The sequence below is a fragment of the Strix uralensis genome, chromosome 2, assembly GCF_047716275.1.
Source record: "Strix uralensis isolate ZFMK-TIS-50842 chromosome 2, bStrUra1, whole genome shotgun sequence".
Lineage (NCBI taxonomy): Eukaryota > Metazoa > Chordata > Aves > Strigiformes > Strigidae > Strix > Strix uralensis.
Window position 1 is genome coordinate 107316624 of NC_133973.1, and position 27196 is coordinate 107343819.

The 27196-nt window shown below is 44.1% G+C and overlaps 2 protein-coding genes across 5 annotated transcripts in view; one reads left to right on the forward strand and one right to left on the reverse strand.

The window, feature by feature from the left end:
• The first annotated feature begins 9417 nt into the window (after nt 1-9417).
• ARL11 (ARF like GTPase 11) lies at nt 9418-10672 on the forward strand. The gene has a single exon (XM_074861002.1). The coding sequence runs from the start codon at nt 9418-9420 to the stop codon at nt 10021-10023; it is 606 nt and encodes a 201-aa protein (XP_074717103.1). The 3' UTR covers nt 10024-10672.
• A 13570-nt stretch (nt 10673-24242) lies between these two features.
• KPNA3 (karyopherin subunit alpha 3) overlaps nt 24243-27196 on the reverse strand; it is a 51878-nt gene continuing 48924 nt past the window's right edge. For all 4 annotated transcript variants that reach the window (XM_074859720.1, XM_074859721.1, XM_074859724.1 and 1 more), the window contains one exon: nt 24243-26986. In XM_074859720.1, coding sequence (XP_074715821.1) covers nt 26888-26986 — 99 coding nt within the window. In that variant the 3' untranslated portion in view covers nt 24243-26887. The remainder of the gene's footprint in view (nt 26987-27196) is intronic.

The following is a 27196-nucleotide window of genomic DNA, read 5'->3' on the forward strand; positions in this document are numbered from 1 at the left end:
CCCCGCCAAGTTCCTGCTTACTGTGGTGTTGAGTGAGTTTAGCTGACATCAGGAAGGCACTGCTGAATAGGTTTTGCAAATTCTGGAGCAATAAAAAGAGAAGGCATAAATAAGAAGACATGGAAAAGTGTCATCAGAGCCTCCACAGGAAGCCCTAAAAGAGCCGGAAGGGGAATATACACAACACTTATTTTCAGCTTGTGTTTGTAGCTCCGCAGAGGAATTGTCCATCAAGAACAACTGCCTTTCCTGACATTGCTAGGAAATGGTACAAAGGTGGAGCTATGTAAACCAAACTTTTATCCTATTTAGTGCTGTAGAACAGACCTGCTTAGTTACAATATATAGAAACCCAGTTGTTTTAACAAGTACTGGAGCACAAGCTCCCAGTCAGTTTTTTATTCACGTGCATTTAAGTTTCTTTTTATTCTCTTTATCCTTCTTCTCACTGATTAGTTTTTACCATATGCAGTAAGTCTTTAAACAGTAGTTGCACGTTATACTGTGTCTGAGCTATACAAGTGGCTGAAATGGCTAAAGTGCTCTGTATGGAGCAGTGGTAATTTTATCATCTTGCAAATAACTAGTTTCAGTTCTTGTTCTTTCAGTTTGCCTTTTTGTAAAAGCCAGCAATAACACAAAACAACCCCCCCCCATCATTTTTTCTAGAAGGAGAATGGATATGAAACCTCATATCTGTCTTGGAAAAGTTATAACAGGCTGGAAACGTTTTGAAAGCATTAAATAGGCCAACCAAGAAAAGCAATGATGTTCAGAGACAAGTTTTGTAGAATAAAAGGAATTATCATTTAAGACACTCTACAGATAACGTGTGTTGCTGACTTTGGTGGGTTAGCTCAGGATGCTGATCCCTCTCTATTACACTGACAGTCTCAGCTTACATCTCTTTTGATAACCATAGCAGGTGACTCTGAAGTGCTTTTCTCAAGTGACTGAACTGGGAACATTTGAGATTTGAAATGGACAATAGCCTGGAATTACACGCCGAACCCTAATGCAACCAGAATCAGCAGTTTCATTCCCAAGTATACGTTGTTGAAACCGGAGATCACAAAGCTGTGCATAGTCATAGATAAATGCAAGTTTAGGACAATTTCTAATCTTGTCAGTCCGTTCTGTATCTGCAGCGCTATAGGTGACCACAGTGGAGAATCATGACGGCAACTATCAGCGATCTGTTAAAGGATATTAAAAGAAGAAAATTCTTCAAAACGTTTCTCTCTTCCGCATTCAGCATTATTTTTTCCATCAGTCGGTTGACTGTTTTCATTCAAACTGCAGAGTCCTAGGATACGATGCCAGTTAAATCTGATATGAAAACAACCTGGAGCTAGATGTCACCTGCACATAGCTGGCGTCTTACTCCAACTCTGTTCTGCAGTCCTCGCCAATCAGCTTTCTGTAGATGTGAAAGAAAAGGTACAGAAAAAGACGTACAGCTGTTGTTCAGCAAAACCTGTTTCAAAGTGATCCTGCCGCAAAAGGGTGCCAAAGGCCTGAGGGCTCTACAAAGGGAAGTCCTCCCCTAATCAAAGCAGGAACCCTGACATCTGCGGTTTGGCAGGAGCCGTTTGATTTCTGCGGAGATAGCCTCTCCATCGAGAAATGTGTGGGATAACAGTGCCGCTCTGTGGCCAGCCAGACAAAATGCAATTTCTGAATTTTCAGTTTTTCTTTGCCTTCATCTATTTTACCAGACAAAAAGGTAGTAAAGAGCAGTTTGTAGCTGTCATTCTTTTGGATAATTCCCAGTATCTTTCAATACATTCCATTTGTTGTTATAAAATGTCCTAAACATGTAAGCTAAGATGAAAACTAAAAGTAAATGATCAAACAAAACCTTGCATCCAAAACCCCTGAATCTGAGGAGCACTGAAAGTGAGAATCCACTGTTGCTCTGGAGCTTGGCAAGCTGTACAAAGTGCATTTTCAGGTCCATACTTACATTGTCATTTTAATCACATTACTTCCTGTGGAACTGGAATGAGGGAAGGCCCCTTGAGGGGAGCTGCATTTGGATGTTGCAAAGCAGAATTTCCTCTGGACTAATCTGGAGAGCTGAGCTTCATCAGCGTACTTCCAAGCTGAAATTTTACCTCCCATAGAAGTAACAGATTCAGATAAGATATTACCTATAGTGCAAGTAGGCAGTGAGATTGAGCATTATTTGACAGCCTCTGTAGGGCTTCCTCTTGACACCAACTGAAGGAATAGTAAAAAAAAAAACTTCTTGCTTCGTAGTTTTTACATGCAACAGATGGAGAGGCAAATACTAGCATACGTGAGAGGATGGAGTAAAAGCCTTTTTTTGGCACGCATAACATCAATATTTTTATCAGTGCACCCATTTTTTGCTCTTTTTTTCCTTCTCAACTAGAAACATTGAGAATAATGGAAGAATTGAGATTAAGGCATTTCAAGATAGTCAGAGCTGTATTTTAACTAGTTTCTAAGGTGGAAACTGCATGTGTGCGGTACATAGCATAGATGAACGTATGACGTAAACTGGAACAGAGACCAGCCATAAGAGGAAGAGCTAATGAATAGTCTCAGAAAAGGAAGTGGTGGTGTTAGGCTAAGTAAAGAAGCCAAAGAAGCTCAGTTTTTAATTGCCCTGAGGAAGCAAAGCTGAGATGTTAGGAGTCAAGGAGGAAGAGATCTGTGAAGACATAAGAAGGAAGACCTGGAACGAGAGTTCAGTGGTATAGACAGAAGAGTACAGAGCATTGTCAATTTATGTGGGAAAAACTAAAACAATTCAGGTAGCACTTGAATAAATGAATCTACAGAGAGGACCTGCATTCTGGTAAAATTCTAAACAGCTTTGGAAATTATAAACTCAGCGGTCAGAGTAACAATATTTATGAAAAATATTCTGCAGTAATATACAAAAGATGTGGTAGTTCAAACAGAAATCAAAGCAAGGAAAGTACTTTTCCTTTCCTCATCAGCTGTTGCACACCTGCCAGCTAAGGGATGAGAACATGAGAGAAAAGTCTTTGCTCCGTTCCATATTTGTCCACGTCTACCTCGCTGTCAGGGTGCAATGAGGGCTCCCAAGGGGGCATCAGGGCAAGGTCTGGCAGCCAGGACCCATCCTACTGCCCCCGCAGGCAGGCTGGGGGGCATGCAGAGACAGCCCCAGCTTTGGGCATCAGGTACCTCCCTGAGAAAGGGAATGGGCTGAGGCCCTCAGGGCCCTGACATCTTCTCAAAAACTTTGTTCCAGCTGTATGAGGCATACAGAAATTGAACAACAGGGAAATACTAAACAACACCAAAAAAAGCATCAAACCTTTCCCAGATACCCTGGAGCATATACCATGTCTTTTCAGGAGTGCCAAGGACAAAGAAATCAATGCCATGTCATGGTTGACACTGTTTCAGGCAGTGCTGGTTGGTCATGATGAGGAGAACGTTGCTCATGGAAGTTCAAATGGAGGCTCTATTTGTACCTGTCCTGGGCACTCGACATTTCCAGGTACGAGGACCAGCTCATTGTGTCCATTCAACCTGTTGTGAACACTGAGCCCAACCACAGAAGGAGCTGAGTTTCTGTCATGCTACCAAACTCATCACAAGCAGCAGGCTGCTGGCAGCCATAGCCACATGTAGGGAAGGTCTTTGACTGAGATTTCCCATCCTGTAGTTTTCAAATCCAAACCTGTGACATGGGGGGAAACTTGTGTGGTTGTTCTGCAAGGCAGAACTCAGAAGTAAGTTCTTCTCCTCCAAGCTTAGCCATGGCCAGTTCAGTGCTCCTGGCCAAACACCTTTAGGCAATTGGTAGGCACCACAAGTTGTATTTTATCTTAAGCAGTCTGTCTCTCTTGCTGACAGCAGAGTGCTCTGAAATGGAAAGCAAAGAAACATCCAGCCCCTTTCATGGTATCCAACTGTGTTGAGCAAGGAGCAGGACCTCCTCACGCCTTTGGGCATGCTTGTGTCCTTGTGGCTGCTGTCCTTCAACACAGGGGTCGTGGCAGGCTGGATGGGTGGGAACTAAGAAGAGACAAGGACCAAGCTTTCTCCTTTGAAAACTGTGACATGGCATCAGTGAGGGCATAGCAGGTGACTTTTTGTGCTCTCCAGCTGCAGTCATATACTTCTGGGCAGAGTTAACTGTGATGAGGCAAGCGGAAAGCCGATAGCATATCCACTGCCAGTTATGCTATCAAAAAACATTTTCCTTCATCAAATGTTTGTCCCCAGAAACAGGGGCAAAACAGAGACCTCGGGATGAGCTGGGCTGACAGAACAGCATCCTATTTCCAACCCTACCAGGAATACCCTGGAGGTACCAGCACCTCTCTCATAGTGCTTGATGAGCACCTGAAGGGCAGGTGCTTAACATCTGCTGTGCATTTTGTTGTGTGAACTTGTTACTCTGAACTTTTGGAGTCAGTCAACAACTTTGAGCAATTGTGAGTTGTCAAGAGATGTCACCACAGGCAGACTTTTCTACAGCACATCAAAGCCTGTGGCTGTATTTTGTAGCTTTCAGAGTACACTAAGCCAGCTTTCAAGCCTCTGGGACGCCATCTCAGGAGGAAGCAATTTGCCTTCAACTGCTGGCTCTCACACCTACCCATTGACCCTGATGGGACAGACAGCTTCCCGTCCACATGCCACGCGAACCAGCATTAGTCTGTTAGCAGGAGAGTGCTGGGGAAGAGCATGAGGTGAGTTTCCCATGGGTGTGCCAGAAATCAGGGGCAGAACAAGAGGAACAGACCAGGATACAGGAAAGAAAAAGGCCAAACTTCCCTAAGCCTGAACTGTCACATTTGGTTTTGTTGTGGCTTTGGCTTGGGGCCCTGGCTAGGTCAAACCTGGTGGTCCCCTGAAGTTCTGCAAGGACCTCTCACAGCCCAAACTTGGAAGAAGTCCCCTTCAAGATGGCTGCCATCAGGTAGACAGGTGAGCTCTCCAGTCAACACATCCACCTGTGTCCAGGGCCTCCTTCAGCTCCCAGCAGGCTTTCTCGAGGGTTGCTAGTCTGAACAGCCCCTCCATCCATGGTCCTTCCACATATGACATAGGAGATTGTGCAGGAAACACTGGCAGGGCTGGGTGAATGGCAGCTTTGGTGGCTGTCCTCAGAGACACAAGCAAGTCTGGATGGGGAGGTACACTCTGCCGTCACTGGCCTGGGACCTACTTGTTGCTCCAAGCAGATTGCTATTAGGATGAAAGCCCATGGTAAGGACCAGATCTACTCCTCTTATTCCTGGCTCTGCTGAAGGTTGTGTGCCCCAGAACTGCCTTCCAAAGAGGTGACACGGGCTGGACCAACCCCCCACCGCAGGTCCTTCCACCACTAGGCAGGGACATGCCCTCCGGGTTGTGCCTGTCAGAGGGGTGTGTTGCTGGGAAAGCAGGGGTGTGCTGCTGCTCCTGACCTCGGCAGCATCACTGCCAGGGACACTGCCTGGGGACACTGCAGGGACACCCCCAGGGAGGCTGGTTAGGACCAGTGAGGCCCCTCAGTGCCCTCAGCACCCTGACACTCACATAGATATTGTGAATATTATTTGGGCGAGATTTGTGAGGTCATTTAGAAATGACCAATATTATCCCCATATTATCTACATATCTACAAAGAAATCCAGTTTTGGATGAAAAACTATTTATGATGAAAAGCTATTTATAGTTTTAGTGAAGATAATCTTTTGTTTTTGGCAGCAAAGGGAACTAAGCTTTCACAAGCCTCTAATTACGTCTTTGATGCAAAGGTCACTGCATGTCTAACAGAAGAGACAGAGCAGCAGTAGCTCCGCAATGCCTGTGAGGCCATTACTGGGGAGTGTTTTGCACTAATAAAAGGGAAGGATTGACGTGCAGTTTGCTTAGAAGTTTCTGCCTTGCTTTTTGGGATACTTCTGGTAGATTGGCAATGTGTAACAAGGGGAACTGCCTTCTTGATAAGTGTTTCTGGTGGACTCAGCCATACGTTTGCTACATGATCAACACCAATTTCCAGTGAATTGGTTAGAATTAGACCTACCTGCTTCAGAGCTCACCTTGTTTTGGTGTATGGCATCGCAGCCATGAAGACTATCTTGACAGCCATGCTCAGAGCATCGTGGTCTAAACCTGAAATGATGTGGTCTCCCTAGGGAACCATCAGCTATCGTCTTGTTCTCCAAAGCCCGTGTCTCATGTCCTTCTGCAGGTCACAGAACCATAGAATTGTAGAATGGTTTGGGTTGGAAGGGACCTTTAAAGGTCACCTAGCCCCCCCCTCCCTGCCATGGGCAGGGACATCTCTCACTAGATCAGATTGCTCAAAGCCCCATCCAGCCTTGAACACTTCCAGTGATGGGGCATCCACAGCTTCTCTGTAAAAAATGTAAAAAATTTCCTCCTTATGTACAATCTAAATCTACCCTCTTTCAGTTCAAAGTCTCCTTCTTCCTCCTGTCTGTGCCCCGTGGAGTGAGGGCAAAATGCTTTGATGGTGAATTAGCGATTGGGACAAAATTCCAGTTATGGGAGTATTTAGGGGATGGGGAGGAGGAGGGATTCTCTCCTATAGTACTAGTTCTGATTATTGCTCTTTGTGATGAATATCTAGGAAACGGGGGAATGTATGCCTAACAAACAGCAAACAAATTAATTTACTGAAATTCTATTAAATTATAAATGGAATTAGCAACCCCTGGCTTTGCTCCTGTGAATTCAGAGACATGAAACACAAGGCAAGAACATTTGTTCTACCCACATAAGACATAGCCGGGGTAGGGATTGTCCTCGTCTCTGAATACATTTTCTGAATTATTTAGCATACAGCCTTTCTGCTCAGGCAATAGACTCACTCAGAGCTCATCTTGTCTGCTTTTACTTTCTTTTCTTTCATTCTTTCTTAAACTGACTTGCAATTGCTCCCATATATTATTTATTGGAAATACTATGCTTTTATAACATAGATGTGGGTGGAACAGAATCTGTAGGCACAGTTTGCACCCTGTATTTGGAATAATTGGCAGGAAGAAAGAAAATAGGCTGCAGTTCAATGCATAGGGTATGAGAATGTAAAAAAATAAAATAAAATACAGAGTTGCCTCTATTTGCCCATGAATTACCCTATTCTGTGCCACAGAAAACCTGAAAGCAATCTTCGATAAGACTGCACCGTAGTTGCATTCTTCAGTCTGGCTTTATTTCTTCTTTTTATTTTATTTTATTTTTTAACAGAAGCAGCCTATTTCCGTAGCATGTTAGAGTGCTGCAATAAAGACTCCATCACATCATATTTCAAATACTCAATTACTTGTCGGATAGTAGAATCTCCACCCTTGCTTCCTGTATCTATATTTTAGTTTACTTAAAAGAAATTTCAGAGCTATGAATGTCTGGTCAGATGAAACAGATGTGTACCAGAGCCTCCTATCAAGCCTCAGAGAAGACAAGCAGTAGAAAGGCAGAAGAAACATGAAAAAATCGAGACAATTCACTTGACCCACTAGTATGTCAAAAAATACCAACTACATTGATCTTACAGTACAATGTGATATGGAGAGGAAGTTTTTCCCAAAATGAAGAACAAGCAGATTAAGAACCAGACAACATTATAACTTATTTTTAAGAACAAAGAACTCTGACAAATGGGTATCCCTTGGGCAGCAGCATGCACTGCAGAGTGTGCAAACAGAAGGATTGGGATCTGCTGCACATAGTAGTTCTCTTTTTTTATTCCCATCTAGAGAGCTTCCTGCCCTTTTTCCGTTTATAGACTGGTTTCAGAAAAGATCACACATGAACACATACCTCATGATTTATCACATGCGTGGTGGTGTGTTTATACTGTTAGATTAACTCTGCAACAACTGCTGTAAATAAGCATTAGCTTTTGAATTAACCTAAAGCCTGACCATAGCAACACATTTTACATACCCACAAGCTGCACAAAGCTCGTGGAGGCTCTTGGTGCCAACCAGCTCTGTGGGTTGACTGTAGGAGAGACATGTATCACAGAAATATCTTGCAAAACATGGTCTGTAGGACCCCTTGCAATCCCATGCAGCTTATCTGGGCTGGAATCCTTGTTTTGTTTTGTTTCTCATTCATCTTCCTTTCTTTAAAAGATGGAAAACTGACACATCTTGCCCCCAGGGTAAGAAATATGCCTCTGGTTGACCACCAGTGACCTGGTCACTGACCAGACAGTCCCTTCCACGTGATGAACTTCATCCCCAGCAAAGGTGACTTGCGACATGGAGGCATCATGAGATCATCGCTGGGGAAACTGCATCTCTCACAGACATGTGGAAGTTCCCTGCAGTCCCAGGGAAGTGCAGATGAATAACATTTCCGTCTTCATCCTCAAAGGTGTCTGGAGAGGAGCTCTGTGTTAACGCCACAATGAGATTTGCAGCCGCTTTCAGTTCTGCACGCCTCTGAGCATTCTTTTAGGAGCAAAACCCAACCAATAAAGAAGGTAAATACCAGCTTTGCTGGGCCTCTGCCTGACTGCCGATCATCAGCTGCTCTTGCACAAGCAACTCTGGGAGCTGTTTCAGCAGCATATTTTTGCCTCTGGCGTGTAAAGTTCAAGTGGTGCTGTCTTGTTAAACATTTTTCCCTTCTTTTAAAGCGTTTTTTTACCACCTCGGCCACAGAGGACTGACTTTGCTTCACTTAAAAAAGTTAAAATGTAGTAAATAACTTGATGTAAAGAATTTTATAGATTTTCACCCCAGGGAAGGCATTTTGACTGGTTGTATTTCAATGAGACATTAAAAAATCATGCTTGTGTGCATTTTTTTAAATTGCTGTCATTACTGTCTGTGCAACAGGTAGTGAAAGCTGATGCTACAGAGATTGGTTTTGTACTTTCTCCCGTAAGACTGGCAGAAAAATTGTCAGTTGTGCTGTTGCTCATGTTTAAATCCACACCCTTGAGCTGTGATTCAGCAAATTCCCAGAGTAACTCTGGTCTGAAACCCGGGTTCCTCCTTGTCCTGTCCTGCCGGGGGTGGATTTCCCCTAGAGAAGCCAATGAACAAAAGCTAATTTATTTCTGTATGCAAGGGGGAGGAAACTTGCTCCAGCATCTCCCCACCTCTTCCTGCAAGACATTGGCTCTCTTTTGCACTGATCATTTCAGGTCGTGAATGAAAATGGAAGTTAGCGGCAGCGGAGCTGGGATATAGAAATTGTTGTTTCCAACGGCACTCCCTGGCTCTGCTCCATACCTCATAAATAATAGCTCTGACCTCATTTTAGCTACAAAGAGAAGCAAAAGCAAACTGCCTGTGTCACTTCAGCAAACCTAAGTTGCTGTCTTGGAGAGGCAGAACTGAGCACTCTGTTATTAACTGACATTATTGAGGAAATACTCTTGCTTTCTTTTTTTTGCTGCAATTTTTTTGCCACAGTTGTGACAGCATCTTCATGGGGAAGCTGATCTCCAAAGGCCGCCGCAAAAGAGATGCTCGAGTTGTTATGCTGGGGCTTGACTTTGCTGGCAAATCCACCCTTCTGTACAAACTGAAGAGTGGCCGGGCTGTGGAGACCTGCCCAACAGTGGGCTTCAACGTGGAGTCTCTGCAAACTCCCTGTCACATATCCTTCACCCTCTGGGATGTTGGCGGACAAGACAACCTGCGGGCAAGCTGGCCTGACTACCTGGAGGACACCAACACCCTCATCTTTGTGCTCGACAGCACAGACACGGCCCGTCTGCCCGAAGCGATGGCAGTGCTGGAGGAAGTGCTGAGCCAGCCCAGCATGGCTGGCGTCCCCGTCCTCCTCCTGGCCAACAAGCAGGAAGTGCCAGGAGCGCTGGCTCCCGCCGAGCTGGGGGAGAGGCTGCGGTGGGGGCAGCTGGCGCGACGCCGCTGGGTCCTCCGGGGCTGCAGCGCCCACACCGGACAGGGCCTGCAGGAAGCCCTGGCCATCCTGGGATTGCTGCTGCGGGGTTGGGAGCAGACCACTCTCTCCCAAGAGCTGCCCCTCGCAGGGCCGGCGGGGACGAGGCAAGCTCTGGAGCAAACCTGAACCTTGAGTGGACCCTTCCCACTTGTCGGTGCCCACAGGTTTGCCACAGAGGATCCCAGCCTCCAAGTGACCCCTAAAATGATCAGACCTGCAGTTGGAACATGCCATGCTGAAAAACACCGAGCCGCTTGCCACCGAAACCCACCAGGAAGACCGCCGAGCAAAACTCTCACCATGGAGCATTTTTGGCTCCATCTCTTGGACTCTCATCACCGGCCACAGATTGTCCTGCAGTCACCAAGCTCTGCTCATCTATTGTGTGTGTGTCCAGTGCTTCAGCAGGGATGCTTTTTGCCAGAGCGATATAAATTATACCAGAGATGCGCACAAGGGATAGAGGGGGTTATTTTCTTTCCGCAGCTCCCAGCCCTGATGCAGCTATGCTGATGGAGTAATCCCCATGGGGGGCAGTGTTTGAACATGCCCTATGCCGCTTCTTGCTCAGCTCAAATCACTCATTCATCAGCTGGAAAAGCAGCAGCTGCTAAAAGGGAATGGCTAAACTGTAGCAGTGTAAGCGCAGGACTTTGAACAGCCGGCAGCTAAGTGGTTTTAATGTGGCATCTACGGGTATAATCTTTGAGCCATGGACGTGAGTCCATTGGATGGTGTAATGTGGTTCAAGGATGTGTATATATTAATTTCTGCATTTCTTGGTTTGGGTCTTTCTTTTCCATTTGTTATTTTTATCAAATACTGATTTCATGAAAATGGTACCTCATTTTCCTTGGATTATATTTAAATATAAAGAAATCAGATCTGACTTCTAGATGCTTGGAAACACGTCTGCATGGTCAGTCAACCTCTAAATACCCTCATGGTGGTCTGAACAGCTAAGATTAAGCTGAAGCCCATCTCTCAGACTTTCTGAAACTGAACGAGACCACTCTATGGGCAATGATTGGTAACCATGGGCTCCTACAGGCACAGGCAGGTTGGTAATCAAAGGGCTCTCCACACTCAACTGTGTCCAAGGCAGTCGAAATGCCCCTGGCAGCTCACGACGGGGCTGGGTCCCTTGTTGCAGTGATGGTCTTTGATCCCACTGAACCTACCATTGGAAAGACCTATAAAATGTGTGCCTGAGGGGTCCTTGTACCCGAAATTTTGTTATTCGGGGTTAAAATTAAGACATTTCATAGTAGTCCCTACTTTATTATGAAATTAATGAAAGTGGTGGAGGAAGGAGAGAAAAAGAACAAATTTTTCAGGCAGCAGAAGTCAGCTGCTTTCCAGGAAGAACTTAATTCAACCTAGAAGTGCCAAGGAGAAATACACAGCAAAATACTCTTCTGTTCATACCAGAGCATTTTACAGTTGTTAAGGAATTAATCATCCAGCTGTTACTGGTGCTGTTATTAGCCTCATTTCATAGAAGGCAGCAGCTGGAAAACAAGGCGTAAACAGTCATGAAGAAACAGAATATGACATTTATAGGAAGGTCTCAATAAAAGAAATCCTTCCCAGTGGAAAAAGTTACATTTTTTAGCTGTGTTAATACGTAAGAACTATTATATGCTGTAAAATAGTACTCCATTGTTGATCTGGCCTAAGTGATCATGGTTATGAGTGTACTTAAACAGCACTGAATCATATAATGAATTATATGACAAAGCTGTGTGCATGGTAAGGAGGACAAAATAACATCCTTAAATCTTTGCAGTTAACATAAGCAGGTTAATTTGCCTTTGGCTTGTTGTAGGTGGTCATCATTTACTTCTAACACACAAGTCTCCAATGCACATGTTGCGTATTTGACTGTCAGAGGTGGACCAAGTAGTTTTTGTGAGACAGCACACATGCTAGTATCTAGACAGAGATGAACAAACACAGGTCATCTATGCAACCTGGTTGCCAGTGCATGGAAAAGCCACATCTTCTTGGGGGCCCATCTGGCCATTTTGAACACCAGTCCTAGAGGCACAACACAAAAGGCTCTGTGTTGTATTGCCATGCCAAAACCAAAAAATCTCTTTATTGAGTTTGCTGGTGTTTCAGTTTTGCATCATCTCATGTGGTACAAAGCTGTATGTTAGGGTGGGGGATCGGCAATAGTTTAAACTCAACACAGACTGAAGGGTTGTCTTGATGATGTTTTAGTCGAATTTGGCTCTTGATGTATGCATTTAGCTCTACAGGATTGTCTGCTGGTGGTTAAAAAAGGCATGGAAGCCTTCCCATTTCCCCATGAGTATTTTTTAAGCCCTTAAAGAGAAAAAACAGGCTACTCTGGCAGTAAATAGAGGCAACCACCAGCCTTTGGTAGATATCACCAATTAAAAATGAAAATAGTGAGGTAGGAGATGGGGAAGAAGCGGTTGTTCTTGGCAGTGGGAACCCTGAATGTCTGAAACTGATGAAGCAACATCCCCATTACTTTCAGTGTTCTCACTTCCCCTGAAGCAGTAATTTGGCAAAATATCCCATCTCATGGGGCATCATGTGACTTACCATCCTTGTTTTCTGGAATAAGGCTTTTCTAGATGCTCGGTCACATTACTCAGCTCATTCATGCCATTGTTAGAAACTGTCAAAACGATGCTGGGTCATAATGTTTGAAACAGCAACAGAGAGTTTACTTCTAATCATTTTCTCTTTTTTCCTGTGTTAGAAAGCACGTTAAAACACGTCTATCTAATGAGCCCTGCACTGTTCTAATCAAATTCTTGCAGAATTTTCACCCAACAGTGCTTAAATGTTTCAGTGTCAAAACTCCTCCCTGGTTCACAGGGAGAGGCACGGGGGTTTGCAGGAAGAAGCCAGCTCTAGGGAGGGAAGTTTGTTACCTCTTTTTCTTGGTAATTCTGCAGAAGAACTGCTGCCACGTGCAGTGGTATTAATCCCTTAAACATCTGCGCTCACACACTCCACCCAGGAGGGCACCCTCGAACTTACAGTTTCCATCTTCCTGGGTGTGTGAGAGGTGTCACAGCCTCTGCACTGATTTCTGAAATAACAACACAGCTTCTGTCTTAGTAGCAGGCAAAAGAAAAACCCTTAGGACACTTTCTTGTTTCAGATTTCTCACAAATTTGAAGTATCCCTTGGGTTACTGGCCCCAGAGCCCACTCTGGTTGCTCAAGATTCCTTTTTAGCAGCTTTTCTGGATGCTAAATCCATCCACTTGCTATCCCTGATGTTGGCTGTCTCAAAGCCAGAAGGAGACGTTTAGAACAGCTGGCTGTTTCTTTTTTATTTCCTTTCTGTTTTTTTCAGCAACAAGTATTTATTTGGCTCTCTTTATAAAGGAAAAGTATTGCTTGGGAATAGTTTCACTGCTCTTTTTTCCCCACCACCACCTTTGTTATAACTTGCATCCCACTTCCAGACTCTGCTAGTAGCTTCCCACAGTTTCATCAGCTCTCTTTAACTGACCTGATCACTATTTAGTTGGTAATGTGGTCTACTTTTCCATGATCTTGAATCTGGTGGTTATGGGCTAAATGTATTGGCAAAAGTGGCCGACTCATAGGATAGCAAGGTTTGGAAGGGACATCTGGTCCAATACCCAGCTTAAATTAAGTTGCTCCAGGTCTGATGCATCAGTTTTGAATGTCTCCAAGGATGGATGTTCAGCAACCCAACACCTTTAGATGCACTCTGGTATGTATTACAGAATCACAGAATCACAGAATCATCTAGGTTGGAAAAGACCTTGAAGATCATCTAGTCCAACCATTGACCTAACACTGACCATTCTCAACTACACCATATCCCTCAGCGCTATGTCTACCCGACTCTTAAACACCTCCAGGGATGGGGACTCCACCACTGCCCTGGGCAGCCCATTCCAATGCCTAACAACCCATTCTGGAAAGAAATACTTCCTAATATCCAGTCTAAACCTTCCCTGGCGCAACTCGAGGCCATTCCCTCTTGTCCTATTGCTTGGTACTTCATTAAAGAGACTCATCCCCAGCTCTCTGCAACCTCCTTCCAGGTAGCTGTAGAGGGCGATGAGGTCTCCCCTCAGCCTTCTCTTCTCCAGACTAAACAACCCCAGTTCCCTCAGCCGCTCCTCGTACGACATGTGCTCCAGACCCTTCACCAGCTTCGTTGCCCTTCTCTGGACACGCTCGAGTAATTCAATGCCCTTTTTGTAGTGAGGGGCCCAAAACTGAACACAGTAATCGAGGTGCGGCCTCACCAGTGCCAAGTACAGGGGTAACCTTTACAGTAATGAAATCTGTAATTGTGCATTAATCTTCCCAGTCACCATTCCACTGAGAAGAGCTATGTTGGTGTCTTCCCTTGTTTGGAGCTGTCCGAGCAGCCTCCTTGCCCAGGGCCATCAGCTCCTCCAGCTCTGGGACCTCCCATCCCTCCTCAGCTTTGAGGGGATCACTGCAGTGGGATCTGCCTCCAAGTCCTGCTGCCTCTTTTGAGGACACCAAGACACTTTGGTCATCTTTCACATTGTTTATGAAAGGACACAGCTAATTACTCACTGATTTACTAACCTTTCTGTGGGACTGGTTTTTAAGGCAGCTTCAACAAACCCTCTTCAAAACTATGAACCCAGAACAGATGTATTTTTTAATTTCTGACAAGGAGTTTTCCATCTGCCCCCAGAGAGAAGGAAAGCAGTGAGCTGAAAAAAAAAGCCAACCAATGTTAAAACCCAGTACAGGAAGGACAAGTCACCTTTTCCTCCTCTCTTTACCATATAGGAAAGGTGATTCACCTTTTCCCCTCTCTTCACCAGTACAGGAAGGACAAGTCACCTTTTCCCTGGTCTCTTCACAATTTCTGTATTTCAGCAAATCCATGACACAAAAGATTTTCTACTTGTGTGTTAGCTGATTTCTGCTCTTGGCACTGTTTCTGTTTTTGGATGGACCTGCAAGGCGTTTGCCCTACAGTTACTGATGGGGCTTCTCTGATGGGTTTCACCATGGTCTTGGCGAAGGGCCTCAGATTAGAGGGGAACCAGGCAATCCCAGGGCTGCAGGGCGAGGGCATGAATGGTTGCTAATTAACTATTTAAAGAGGGAACAGGCGGCCACAGGAGTGCATGAGAGAGAGCTGTGACCAGCTGTAACACCGCGAGAAGAGTGTTAGGGCAGCAGCCAGAGACCTGGGAAAGGCCTGGAGGGAAAAAGGTCCATAAGAATTTTTTAAAAATCTAAGAAGAGCTTTCTTTTCAAATACAACTCGAAAAAAAAAGAGTTTGCAAAGAAACCCTTTTGTTAGGAGACAAGCTGTATAATGCAGTGGAATGTCTTAATTAGAGCTTTAATGCACCTAATGGCAGTAAATTAATTTCCTCCTCTTTAAGAAACCCTGAAATACGACCTATAAAGATTCACCCATGTAACTCATCAAGAAGAAACAAGGAGTAAAACCATGTGTGATGCCACCTCTTAAAAAAATTAATACCCTTGCCAAGTAGTATTAAAAACCAGTCATGCAATTATGACTAAGACAAATGACAAACTACAGTTCAAGACATTATATCCTTCAAAGGTTTCTGCAGTGAGAGGGAAAACTCACATGGGCCCACGTGAGATTTGATAATGGAGGGAAAGGACTTTGGAGAGACCAAACTGGAGGTTTCCTCAGGAAGAAAAATACCAGCTGAGAGCAGAGCTGGGGCCCTCATTTTCCAGTGGGGAGTACAATCAGGTGAGGCTCCATTCTGCTCATAGAGACATGCACTTTACACCTCATTATTTAAGTGGCCTTCACTGAAACTTTATGATACTTGATTTTTTCATGATGCATTTGCTTGAGTCACAGCCCTGAGCTTGTTGTCTGGGCATTGTTAAAAACGCCAGGTGAAGGCTGGTGTTTGGATTAGGACCTCAGCAATGCATCCATGGCTGGGAGCATGTCATCCCCCCACCTTATACTTCACAGAATGTGATTTGTATAAAATTCCTGCAAAAAGGAAAAAAGAAGATAAATTAGGTGACTGCTGTGAAAGGCAATGCCAACCCAGACCTGGCAAGCACGTCCCCCTCTGCCCACACACCTGCCTCCCTGTGGTCGGACCAAAAGTGTAAACCTCTGCTCTGACCCAGTCTGACATCTGTCACCTCCAAAGCTCTGGCACCATCAGTGTCTTGTCTCCTAATTGCTGTGAGAAACAATCTCCCTGGAGCTCCCAGAGCTGATGAACTGTTCTTAAATTCTCCCTTAGGCCTCAGATTTTTATTGATCTTTTTTGGCCTGTGCTGGCTAACTACATTTGGATGTGGCAACGAGGGTTTTTCAACAGACCACAACTAGTTGCACAAACAAACACCGCTTGGTGATCGGCAGCTATGCAATAATGCTCTGCTTTGCCTTGGACATAGGAGCAATATTTGCTTTTTGACCAAACCAGGGTTTATGAAACCACTGGTTTCTGCAGTGAGACGGACCCACGTGAGATTTGATAATGGAGCTAAAGGACTTTGGAAAGACCAAAGTGGAGGTTTCCTCAGGAAGAAAAATACCAGCTGAGAGCAGAGCTGGGGCCCTCATTTCCCTGGGGTGTGCGATCAGGTGAGGGTCTGTTCTGCTCATAAAGACACATTTTACACCTCATTATTTTCTGTCTTTTGACAGCACTTAACAGTAATCCTTTTCTTTAATAATAGTGTAAATGAAGACCAATGCTAAAAGTCCATCTGCCTACACAGGCAGTATTTCCAGAGTCATGAGGTTTGTCTCAGAACAAGGTATCTGCACAGCATGCCTCAGGGCTGAACTTCCACAAGGATGGAGAATTACCTTCCTCCTGTTCCTGGAAGGTCAATAAGGAAGCAAAGTATGACAGACCATTCCCGGAGATACCACATTTCTGCAAGATGGGATGGAACCATCACCAGCAAAGCAAGGGAAGCTCAGAAATGAAGAGCAGGTTTTGGGCTGCAATCACCTGAAAGTGGTCCCAAGTCTCCAGAGCTGCCCTGGGAGGGATGGGGACGATGTCTGCCGTGCCCCCAAGAAAAAGCAGGGCTTCAAAGACTGCACGTGAGAAGGATGAGGAGGGCAGGGCACACATCCTGGTGGACGTAGCTGCAGGCAACCCCAGAGCTTCAGGCAATATGGGCACCAAAGCCTGGCAGGAAGGAGCTGGTTCAGCCCCTTGGTTCCTCCCGGCCTTTCTCCCTTAGAGAAACCTTTATTCTACAGTATTTTCTCCCTCGGAAGAAGCGCTTGTGATTTACTTCAATCAGATGCTGCTCTGTCTTTGCTAAAGAAAGCAGCCTCCATATTTTTGTTGTTCTTTTCCACACCCTATCTTTATCCCATATAAAAAAATTGCTCACGATGCTATCTATCCCCCCAGCACCATCAGCAGAGGTGATAAATGACCTTGTTCCCTCCCCTTGCAAATCCGAAGACCCCATTAGCCACCTCCACCACTGCATGGGAGCTCATGCGCTGACAGAAAAGCACTAATGCAGGAACATTGCAAGAGAAGAGGTTCTCAGAGCATTATCTCTCCAGGAAAGATCAGGGCCTCGGCCAGTGCGAAAAGCTGAAAATGCCGCAGACTGGCTTGTGGCAGGCTGAGCGTCCTCAGGGCTGGCCCTGGCCAGCCCTGCTGTTGCCTGTCACTCTGATCTTGTCACCAGCAGGCAGCAGTCCCCTGCCCACCCAGTTCACAGGGGAGCATCTCATGGCCTCTGCCATCTTCCTCGTGGGAGATGCATCCTAATTAAATTATTTCAGTGTCATTCTGGTCCTGGAACTTAATGGAGCTTCTTGCCATTTTCTTGAAAGTGATATACCTCAGGAAAGAAAATAGGTGCAAGGAAAAGAGCTTTTGAGAACATACTTGGTGTGAATTTCAAGACTGCATGTTATATCCATATAGTACTGCACTAAAAATACTTTCCTTTTAAAAAGGAAAAAAGATAAGGTAGCCATTTAAATAATACATTTGTGTAAAAAAAAAAAAAAAAAAAAGAAAACAAAGCCCCAAACCCTAAAAATCAGGGACAGTGCAGGAAGTTTCAGTTGCAAAACAAAAGCTACACCCAAACCAGGCTGCCTCATTAAAGTCATCAACTACGGAGTCAAGAAAATTATGAAGTTGGGGTCAGACTCTTTGTTTTTGTCATGTCCTGCCTGGATTTTGGTTTATTTACACCTAGTTTGGGCCGCAGCATTGTGTATTCCCAGCACTGCACATCTCTATTCAGCGACTGAACCCAGCACGTTCAGTCCAAGGGAATAAGCCACAGCCGATACTACAGTACATGCTCTGAACTGTAGCTTCTGGACAGAGACCTTCCCAGAAGCAGAAACTATCAGTGCTCCATAAAAGTTTGATTTTGATTTTTAAAAGTTTAGAAGCAGTGAAATAAAAATAATTTTTAAAAGCTACAGTAATTTTTCTAGGAGACTTTGTCATTCCAGGTTTGGCGATGCAAGAGTGATGCTCACCTGAGTCAGTTGCGGGAATGGTTGGTGGGAATCTCGCTGGGCCTTCACGCTGGTTTAACACTTGGTGGACTGCAGCCACAGCAGGCTTTGTGCAAGGAGGCACCTTTTTTTTTCCAAATGAGCTGGAAGCAAAGTTTTTCCCCTGCTGCACTATCCAAGCTTCTCAGTGGCAGCATCCTGCCAAACACCTGCTCTTTCCTGGGCGAACACCCTTGGCAAGCAGGAGGGACTGGGAACAAGGTGGTCTCAAGTCGAGGGATCCATGTAGGGAACAAACTTCCAGAAAACCTTGAAGACACCAAGATTCCCACCCTGCAGGAATTGCTGCAGAAGCGTGCGCTGGTCTGTCCACAGCCATAATTGAAACACCATGCCCAACAACTGCTGCTGCTGGGGCTGAAATGCGCTTAATCTGCAATGGAGCTAATGGACATCTCATGAAGCCCAGCAGAAGGTGTCAGGTTAAAGGAATAAAAAAAGCAAGTGGGCAGCACAGGGGTGCCCTGGCTGCTGGTCCCACCACAGGCAGCAGGGAGGGGTGCGGGTGGCTGCTGCAGTGGTCGACAAACCGTTCCTACCCTAACATGTGCCAGGGGCTCTGGTGGGCACAGAACCCCATTCCATGGCTACCTTGTCGTGCCACTGCCCACACCAACATGACACCAGAGCCTGACTTTTGGGAGCCTGCTGGAGAGGAGCAGCACTGTGGAGCACCTGCTGGAAGAGGGGTAAAATTCAAGCTCCTTTTGCAAGAGAATGTGAAGTGCAAGAGTCAAAAAAAGGGGACCATGCAGCATGCCCTGCATGTTTGGAGGAGTCAGGACTCCAGCCAACCACCCTGCAAGCCTACAAAGCAGCTGGGCACCCATGCTGCTGCGCTACAGGCCAGACACGTCTGCCTCACATCCCCCCCACTTCCTACAAGGCTGCAAAAAGCTGCCCTTTCTCCATCGAGGGACAGGGATGAGGGACTGGGATTTCACCTGCCAGGGTGGCCAGTGTGTAGCGGAGAGCAGGGGCTCGGCTCTGCTGCAACCATGCAAAGCTCTTGCCTGGGAGGTGTTTTTCAGCCTGCAGAGTGATGTTCCCTTGAGCACTTCAAGCCATTTTAGCAAATGTGGCCGTTGCTCTGTGGGCACAGGAATACCAAAGGCATGACCATTTGCCCTGGGGGAATGCAACTTCTGATACCAGCTAGGCAAGAGGAGAGGCCAAGAAGGCATGGCCATGCCCAAGTCTGCTGGTCACTCCCCTGCTCCCTCCCATGGGACTTCACTGACAGGGTGGAAGATAAAGGTTGTGTATTTCTCTGGTGAGTCTCTCCCTATCCATAGATTTTCTAGCATCCCTCCTAGACTCCTTTGTGACTACATTTCTTGTCTTATTCCCAATGGGCATGGAGACTAATATCTATTCCTTTCAGCTTTGCAGCTGCCTTTCATATATTTAAAATGTTAAGCCTCCCCTCAGCATTCTCTTCTGACATTATACTTAAGGAGGCTTTAAACTCTGAGTTTATGTAGAAGGTGAGGTCTAGGCTAGGACATGGCTTTTGTGGGAGTTTGCTCCAACCTCTTCACCCAGCTGATGGGAAAGATGCTTTCCAGCAGAGCTGGTGGTGCTGGAAAGCTGGAGATGTCCTCCAGAAGCTGCACTGATAACCACAATGATCCCTGCAGAGCTGGAGGAAAGGTGTTACACCTTGAGGTAACCCAATGCTCGTAATGCAGTGATATGCCCATATAAGGTGTTGCAAAGGGACAGTTTTTAACCTCTTATAATTTACAGTCGTCTTCTCCAGGGTGCAAACTGCCATTGAAAGCCTCTTAAGCAGCAAACTGCCTCAAGCTGGTTGTTGGGTTCCCAGAGACAAGCAGCGAGCCTGCCTCCATGCAGCCATCCATTTCGCAACTCCGAGCAACTACACACTGAGTAAGTTAGGAGCAAGTTACACACACAACAAGTTTCTCAGGTGTAACAGAGAACAGCCTGACTTGGGAGGTCAGCCCCTGGGCATGGAGCCTGCAGCTGGTGGTGAAACCTGCCCAGTGAGGAGCTTTTACCTCTCTGCCACCACTTGTAGCTCTCACACAAACTTAGCTTGGAAGCAGCATTGATGCAGTTTAGCAACCTGTTCTTTTGATGATTTCTAAGTAAGAGGGGAGAAGAAAAGAGCCTCCAAGTCCTCAGTGTTAACACTTTAATGCTTGCAGTGTTTCTCTCCAAGTAGGCAACAGGGGCTGGGGCAAAAGCAAAAAACTAATGGGGTCAAGGGCTCTGAGGAATACTTGTAGCAGTATTCCTGCAACTGAAAGCATGAGAAGCAGTCCCCAGGTTACATCAAGAAGAATCGTGGAGTTTAATGAACTTCCATTTCTAATGTAAGATTCACATTTTCAAATTTCCTCTCCCATCTTTAAGGGCCAAATCTTTCTTCTATTAAATTTAGGCTAATATGCAACTGCTTAGGTCAGTAAATCTCTTGGATTATTTCAAGAGCTCAGATGTTGACTAAAATACAGAGAAAACTGTGACCACTACAAGCAGTGATTCCTTCTCTTTCCAACAGTTTTTAATATTTCAAGCACAGATCTCTGGTTAAGCTCCCCTGAAAACACCTCCCTGGATATCGATAGCCATGCAAAGCTCAGTGCAGACACCTGGCTCCATGCTGCTGACAGTGAGGTTGGGTTTAAAACTCCAGCAGTTTGATAGCAGGGAGAGTAGGAATATGCTCCTGCTGCAGAAGCAAGATGCCACCTTGCTAAATACTCCCCTTGGACCGTGCCCTTTTCTCAGCAAAGGGTTAAATATTTCGGCACAGAGCCCTGAAACACTGAGATTACAAAAAGAGCTGGAAGCGAGTATTATGGTTAAGTGTCCGACACAGTGTCTGCACATCCAGCTCCTTGTAAGCATTCACAAACGAGCCCTTTGGACAGAAATTTTTCATGTGAGATGCAAGTGTCAGCATGTTTTAGCACCAGTTGAACCATTTCTTTTCACTTCCAAACATGCAGAAAAAAAGGTGGGTTTTTTAACTCACTTTTTAAAAATTTTTCTTTTTAATATTTGTTCTAAACCAGTAAAGACAACAGCTCGGAGACTTGAAAAATGACAGGGACTGAGGGATGCAAAAGATGGAAGACTACATTTTTCAGGAAGCTACACATTTTCAGAAGAGTTTGTATGTCTTTGATTTAAATGTGAGAATTTGACAAGTCCAAAGATTCCCACTACTCACATTTCATTCCCTAAGATTTCTTATGCCCTGCCATGCTCTAAAGAGCAAAAACCAAGACCACACAAACCATTCCCAAAGAACTAATGTCAAATACTCTCCTTCCTGGTTACAGGGACAGGGCCAGACCTCACTGCGGTCAGTTCTCCCGTAAACTAGGGTAAGGAGAACTGAAGGACTTTATCACTTATTTTCAATATTATAGAAAGCAGGCAGTATCTAGATTTCAGGGAGCCCTACCAGGATGTAGAAGTACGAAAGGCAGGGGAAACCAGCTGTAAACGACATCAAACAGAAAGGAACAGTGAGTGATGGGTCTAATCCCAGGGCCAAAGGGGCAGCTTCCCTAAGTATCTCCCTGCACAAATCTGGAGTACAACTTGCTGAAGCCACTGGCAAAATATTTCCATTTCATCTTCCCTTTTCATGTACAGAGAATTTGTACAGGGGATCACTTGGCTTCATGAAGTAGGGTTAAAAAAAAGAAAGAAAAAAGCCACCAAAGATGATCAGCTTGCAAATAATTAGGATGCAGACACAAGTTCCCTTATGCTTCATTTCAGCACATTAGGAAGATCCAACCACCACTATCTTCTGCAGGACCCCCTTAACTAATCTTCCACCGCTTCATGCATGCCTGCGCCCTACTTAATGTACATTGAGCAAACAAGAGCTAACCTCAACCTGCAGCTCCCTCACTGTGTCCAGGGAAGAGCCTTCCTGCGGTGTATCTGAATCTGTCACAAAATTTTTCCTCCGAGGTTGCAGGTTAACATTGACTCTATTTTACTGCTGATGGATGAAGGCAAAAAAAAGAATTTAGCTTCATTTTAAAACACAAGAATCATGGTTTAAATATTCATAGGTGTGATACACAATGCTGTAATGTTCCCAGCACTTCATTTTAAAGATACAGTTGGAAAAAAAGAGATCCTATATTCCTTTATAAACTTGTATGCTGCTCAAGAAAACTGTTATCATGAACACATTTGAAAATGAAGCTGCTCGTGCTGCTGCAGCGGCAGCTGGAGATCTCTGGGTCTAAGCCAGCAGCACAGATCAGGCCTGACTGTTACCGCTTCTGTGGCAGGATAACGTACACACAAACCAGAATCAGGAAAGTACAAAGCTACTCTAGATTGTAACTCCACATCTTAACACAAGACAATCGTCCTGAGCAGTCTGAAGTAACGTACCCCCCCAAAGCAGACCTGAGCAGCTCAGGCAGTTCCAGCTGTCCACACTGCCTTGGAGTTGACAGTAGCATCGTGACAACCCCCTGTGGCAAAATCTCCCAAGGCTTTGCCTGTTGGAGCCCAGAGTTTTCTACTGGTTTTTAACTTTTCTTCACAAAAAGTGCTTTCTAATAGCTTGGCATAATTTATTGTCCTACATAGGTTTGAATAGAAGCATAATTATGCCACAAAAGGGAGCATTTTTTTATGCAACAAAATAGAAGGAACACAACACAACTAGGCTACTTGGGTAGAAATGACTGGTTTGAAACACACTCCAAATCTGGAGAGCATTATAGAACAAAATGGGCCTGAACTATCACTTAGTCCACTGAGATTTTTAAACAATTTTTTTTTTTTTAAATATGCCTATCAGTGGATGATCTTACTCATTTCTCTGTTTAGCAGATCAAGCAAAAAAAATGAAAATGTCTGTATTTTTAGAGATATGGGGAACATTAAGATATCCTCTAGGTTTTATTCTTTCTAAATAAGATATCTCTTGAAATAATGCATTCTTTATTCCAGTATGAGTGTCTTTCAAGTCATCTAGGTAGGACCTACTGGATGATTAACAGGTTGCAAAAACCAACACAATTCGAGTTTCATTTTGTCAACTGAAAGCTGAAGAAACCAAAGAAATTAAACTGCTTTTGGAAATGGGAGTTGGGTTCTTTTGAAACCCTTATCCTTTGCATCCCCATAGAATATTTGCGAAGATTTAAATACAGCACTAGAATCTCCATCATCAACCTCCCCACAGAGAGGGGCTTCTCCAGGAAACTCACCCGACTGACATGGAGCAGGGATGGCAGAGCCATAGCTGCAGAGTCGCAGGCACCCTTCAAGCAGTTCAAGAGGTTTTTCTCCACTGGTGCTGCCACGTCATTAAAGCAGGGCTGCGCTAATTAGGAGGCTGCTGGACAATGCAAGTCTCTGACAGCTCCAATCTATCCCTGAGCAGCATCCCAGGGGGTCACTTGTGCCGGAGGTGAGGGACACCGGCCACCCCTCCCAGCTATGAGTGCTGTGGAAGGCCAGTCTGGCCTTGGTGCACTCCCCCTTCCCGACGCACACCGGGCAGGAGGAGTTGGGCCTGCTCGTACAGCACCCCAAGCTTAAAACCAGTGCTGAGTCAGTCTAGCACTGGGAGCCTGGAAATGACATTTCTGGAGGTAGAAGACAACTGTGAAAGTTCCTTGACACTGGTGCACCTTCAAACCTTTAAACTGAAGTCACTATTTAATTAATAGTTATGTGGATCAGCTGCCACCCACTTACCACAGCCTCCTGTACATGTTTGGGAAGCATCTCCTTAAAAACCATAAAACTCTGTACTGGAACAGTACCCAAAGTTTCAGAGAGAACTGCATTAGCTTACTTTATTAATTCTTGTAACATACTTCAAACTTTGATGTGGAGTTCTGCTAAGTTATATCTAGTCAAAGACAAAACCCCCTAAGTCAATCCGTGAAGACTAAGCGGTTTCATAATCTTCAAAAGAAGTTCTTGAATTTTTTATAGTATTTGATAGCAGCTTTTTATTGGTTACAAAACCTAAGCCCATATACAAAATTAGGAACACATTTAGATGCCTCTTTGAAAGAACGTTTTAGTCTATTTTAACTGATAGTTTAAAAAAATAATAAAAACAATGCAATTTTAAACACTGTTCTGAAAACGTAAAAGTGCAGCAATATACTTTGTATCCTTTATTAACTATGAAATGGTGCAATCCCAATCAAAAGCTGATAAGGTCACAACAGAAAGAACTGAGCAAATGCTTTGTCCTGCCTTACCCAGTTCTCCGATGTTCACTTTTAATGTAATGCATTGAGTGCAAGAAGAGGATCAAATCTTCACAGTAGTGGAAAACTGTTGTTTCAATATCAATTTGTATGTAATCTCTAGGATAATAGTGAGTGCAGGCTGAACAGGGTATCCGTCAGTCTATATGGCATATAGGGAGACTAAATTGAATTCGAAGGGGGGAAATATTTGTTCACAATAACACCTGCTGGAACTCTTAATTCCACAAAAACTTTGTGACCTTACCCAACTTTGACTTTTTATTGTTTAGTTTTTTAGCAAACACCACACAGTTTCAAGATTTTAGACTATAGTGTGTGAATAGGATGCAGTTACCATATGAAGCTTCAACTCAACTTTTGGGAAAAGAAAAAAGGCACAATGAACTTCAACTCAATTTTATGTGCACAAGAGTTGAAAAATCTGAGCCACCTTAAAGAGAAATTGATTCTAAAATTTATAAAACCTATAAATAATCAGAGGCCAAACCACTATATTAAAACAGATTATCTAGCAAGTAAAAATCTTGCAGTTTAAACATACGCTTGTATCCAGTTGAGATACAAGACAACTCACTCTTTAAAGTGGCTCCACCTTGGCAGATATATATTTAATGAATGCACACCTGCTATGCGTTGTTCATCAGTGGAAAAACAGCTGATCCACAAAGCTCTGATGGCATCTGTCCTTATCTTCATCACAGTAAATACAACCCACATCCAATAACTAAATTAGTTTAGATTTTTCTATCCCTTCACATCAATGCATTGGGAAATTACACCCAGTAAACAACAGCAACAAAACCAGTTTGTGTGATAGCTTACAGAATTTCAAAAGTATCGATCTTCACCCCAGCAATACCAAAATCCCTTTGAAAATGACTGGGTCAGACGATTTTCCAAAAGCAATGACCTCACATACTTTATGTAAAGTTATTTAATGTGCGCTGCACATCAGGTTTATGCTGAATAACGGCAGCTTCCATACAGCCTCACACATCAACCAGTTTGTATCTTTTTAATCACGTGAATAAGGTTTGAGACTACTTTCTGAATTACTCTTCCAATACTCCAAGAATGAAGCTTTTATGACGCTTCTAAGTAGTTGCTGGTTTGTTGCCAACCACATCATCATAAGCACTGGTTACTAAGTAAAAAATAGTTTAAGACTAAATTACAGTAAACATGAAAGCTCCACAGTTTAAACCCAATATAAATCAACCATATCCAATTATCAATTTAAAACAAAATATATTGACTACTGAAAGTTGAAAGCAAGATTCTTTTTAACTAATACATTTTTGGACAGAATTTTTTCTTTTCTACAGTCTGGGACTCTTGCTTTCAGCTTAAACAGAAGTTCAAGTCCATAACAGGTTGTAGCTCAGGTAAAATACCATGCACAGCATTTGATTACTTCAAAACAGCAGGAACACACAGGCTGAAGTGAGTGGTCAAATAGGGCTCGCTGTTCTCAAAAATTAGGTATAATGGCAAAAGCTTTACCAGTCCAAATCTACAGTTCATTCTCCAACCCTGGTTTCTGAGGCAGTTAATGAACACACATCAATTACTGATAGCTGAAGTAGTTTTTTTGTTTGTTTTAAACTTAAGTGTTTAATCAATTGCCAAGTGTTTGTTTTTTGTTTTTTTTTTTTAAGTTACTTTTATTTCAGTTTCACCAATGAAATTCATTTGGCTTGCATTTTTGAATCTATTCTTCCACATAAAGTATATGAAAATATGTTTGTGGAGGACGATGATGGAGGCTCAGAGCAAACTGGGCCCCTGTAAAGTCTTCCAAAATGTACGCATCATACCAAAGTGTCTTGATCCACAGCGCACCATTTTCCAAAGAAGCTACTTTTCCGTGGGAAGCCAATGTGCCACCACTATGGAATATTCTTAACAAAACTGCAGATTGCGGTTGTCAGCATGTGGCACCAGGAAAAAGGCAAAAAAAGGTAGTTGGGACTGTTAAAAAGAATTCTGAAACAGTTTAAGAGATCATGCATATGCATTTACAGTCCATGTGATAGTGACGTTTGGCAACTGCAAAGTGACCGATACATGGCTTGCTTTAGAAGCATCAAAACGAAGAGGCATGTGTGTCTTGGAGCCTTTTGTTTCTTCACTTGGTAGCCATCTGGTGGTGCTTCATACTGGTGTGGGACAGAGAAGCTGCACTTTTTTTGAACTTAAAAATTAAACTCTTTTGTTTGAAGGTTGGCTGTTGGGTCAAAGTTGTAAGTACCTCCTTGAGTGGCTTCAGGAATGAGACTGGGATCTTCATCGATCTATAAAATACAACAACAAAAATACATGAGAGGCCAATTCCCTGCACAATTCAGTACACTTAGAAGAGCTTCACAAATGTTCTCATTTTCTTTTTTTAAATATTATTGCAATAAAATTAGATCAGTTTTTTCATTCAGTTCCTCAAATATGTTTAAAAAGAACAACACATCAACTCTGTCTAATACCATTAGGGAAACAGAAAATTGTAA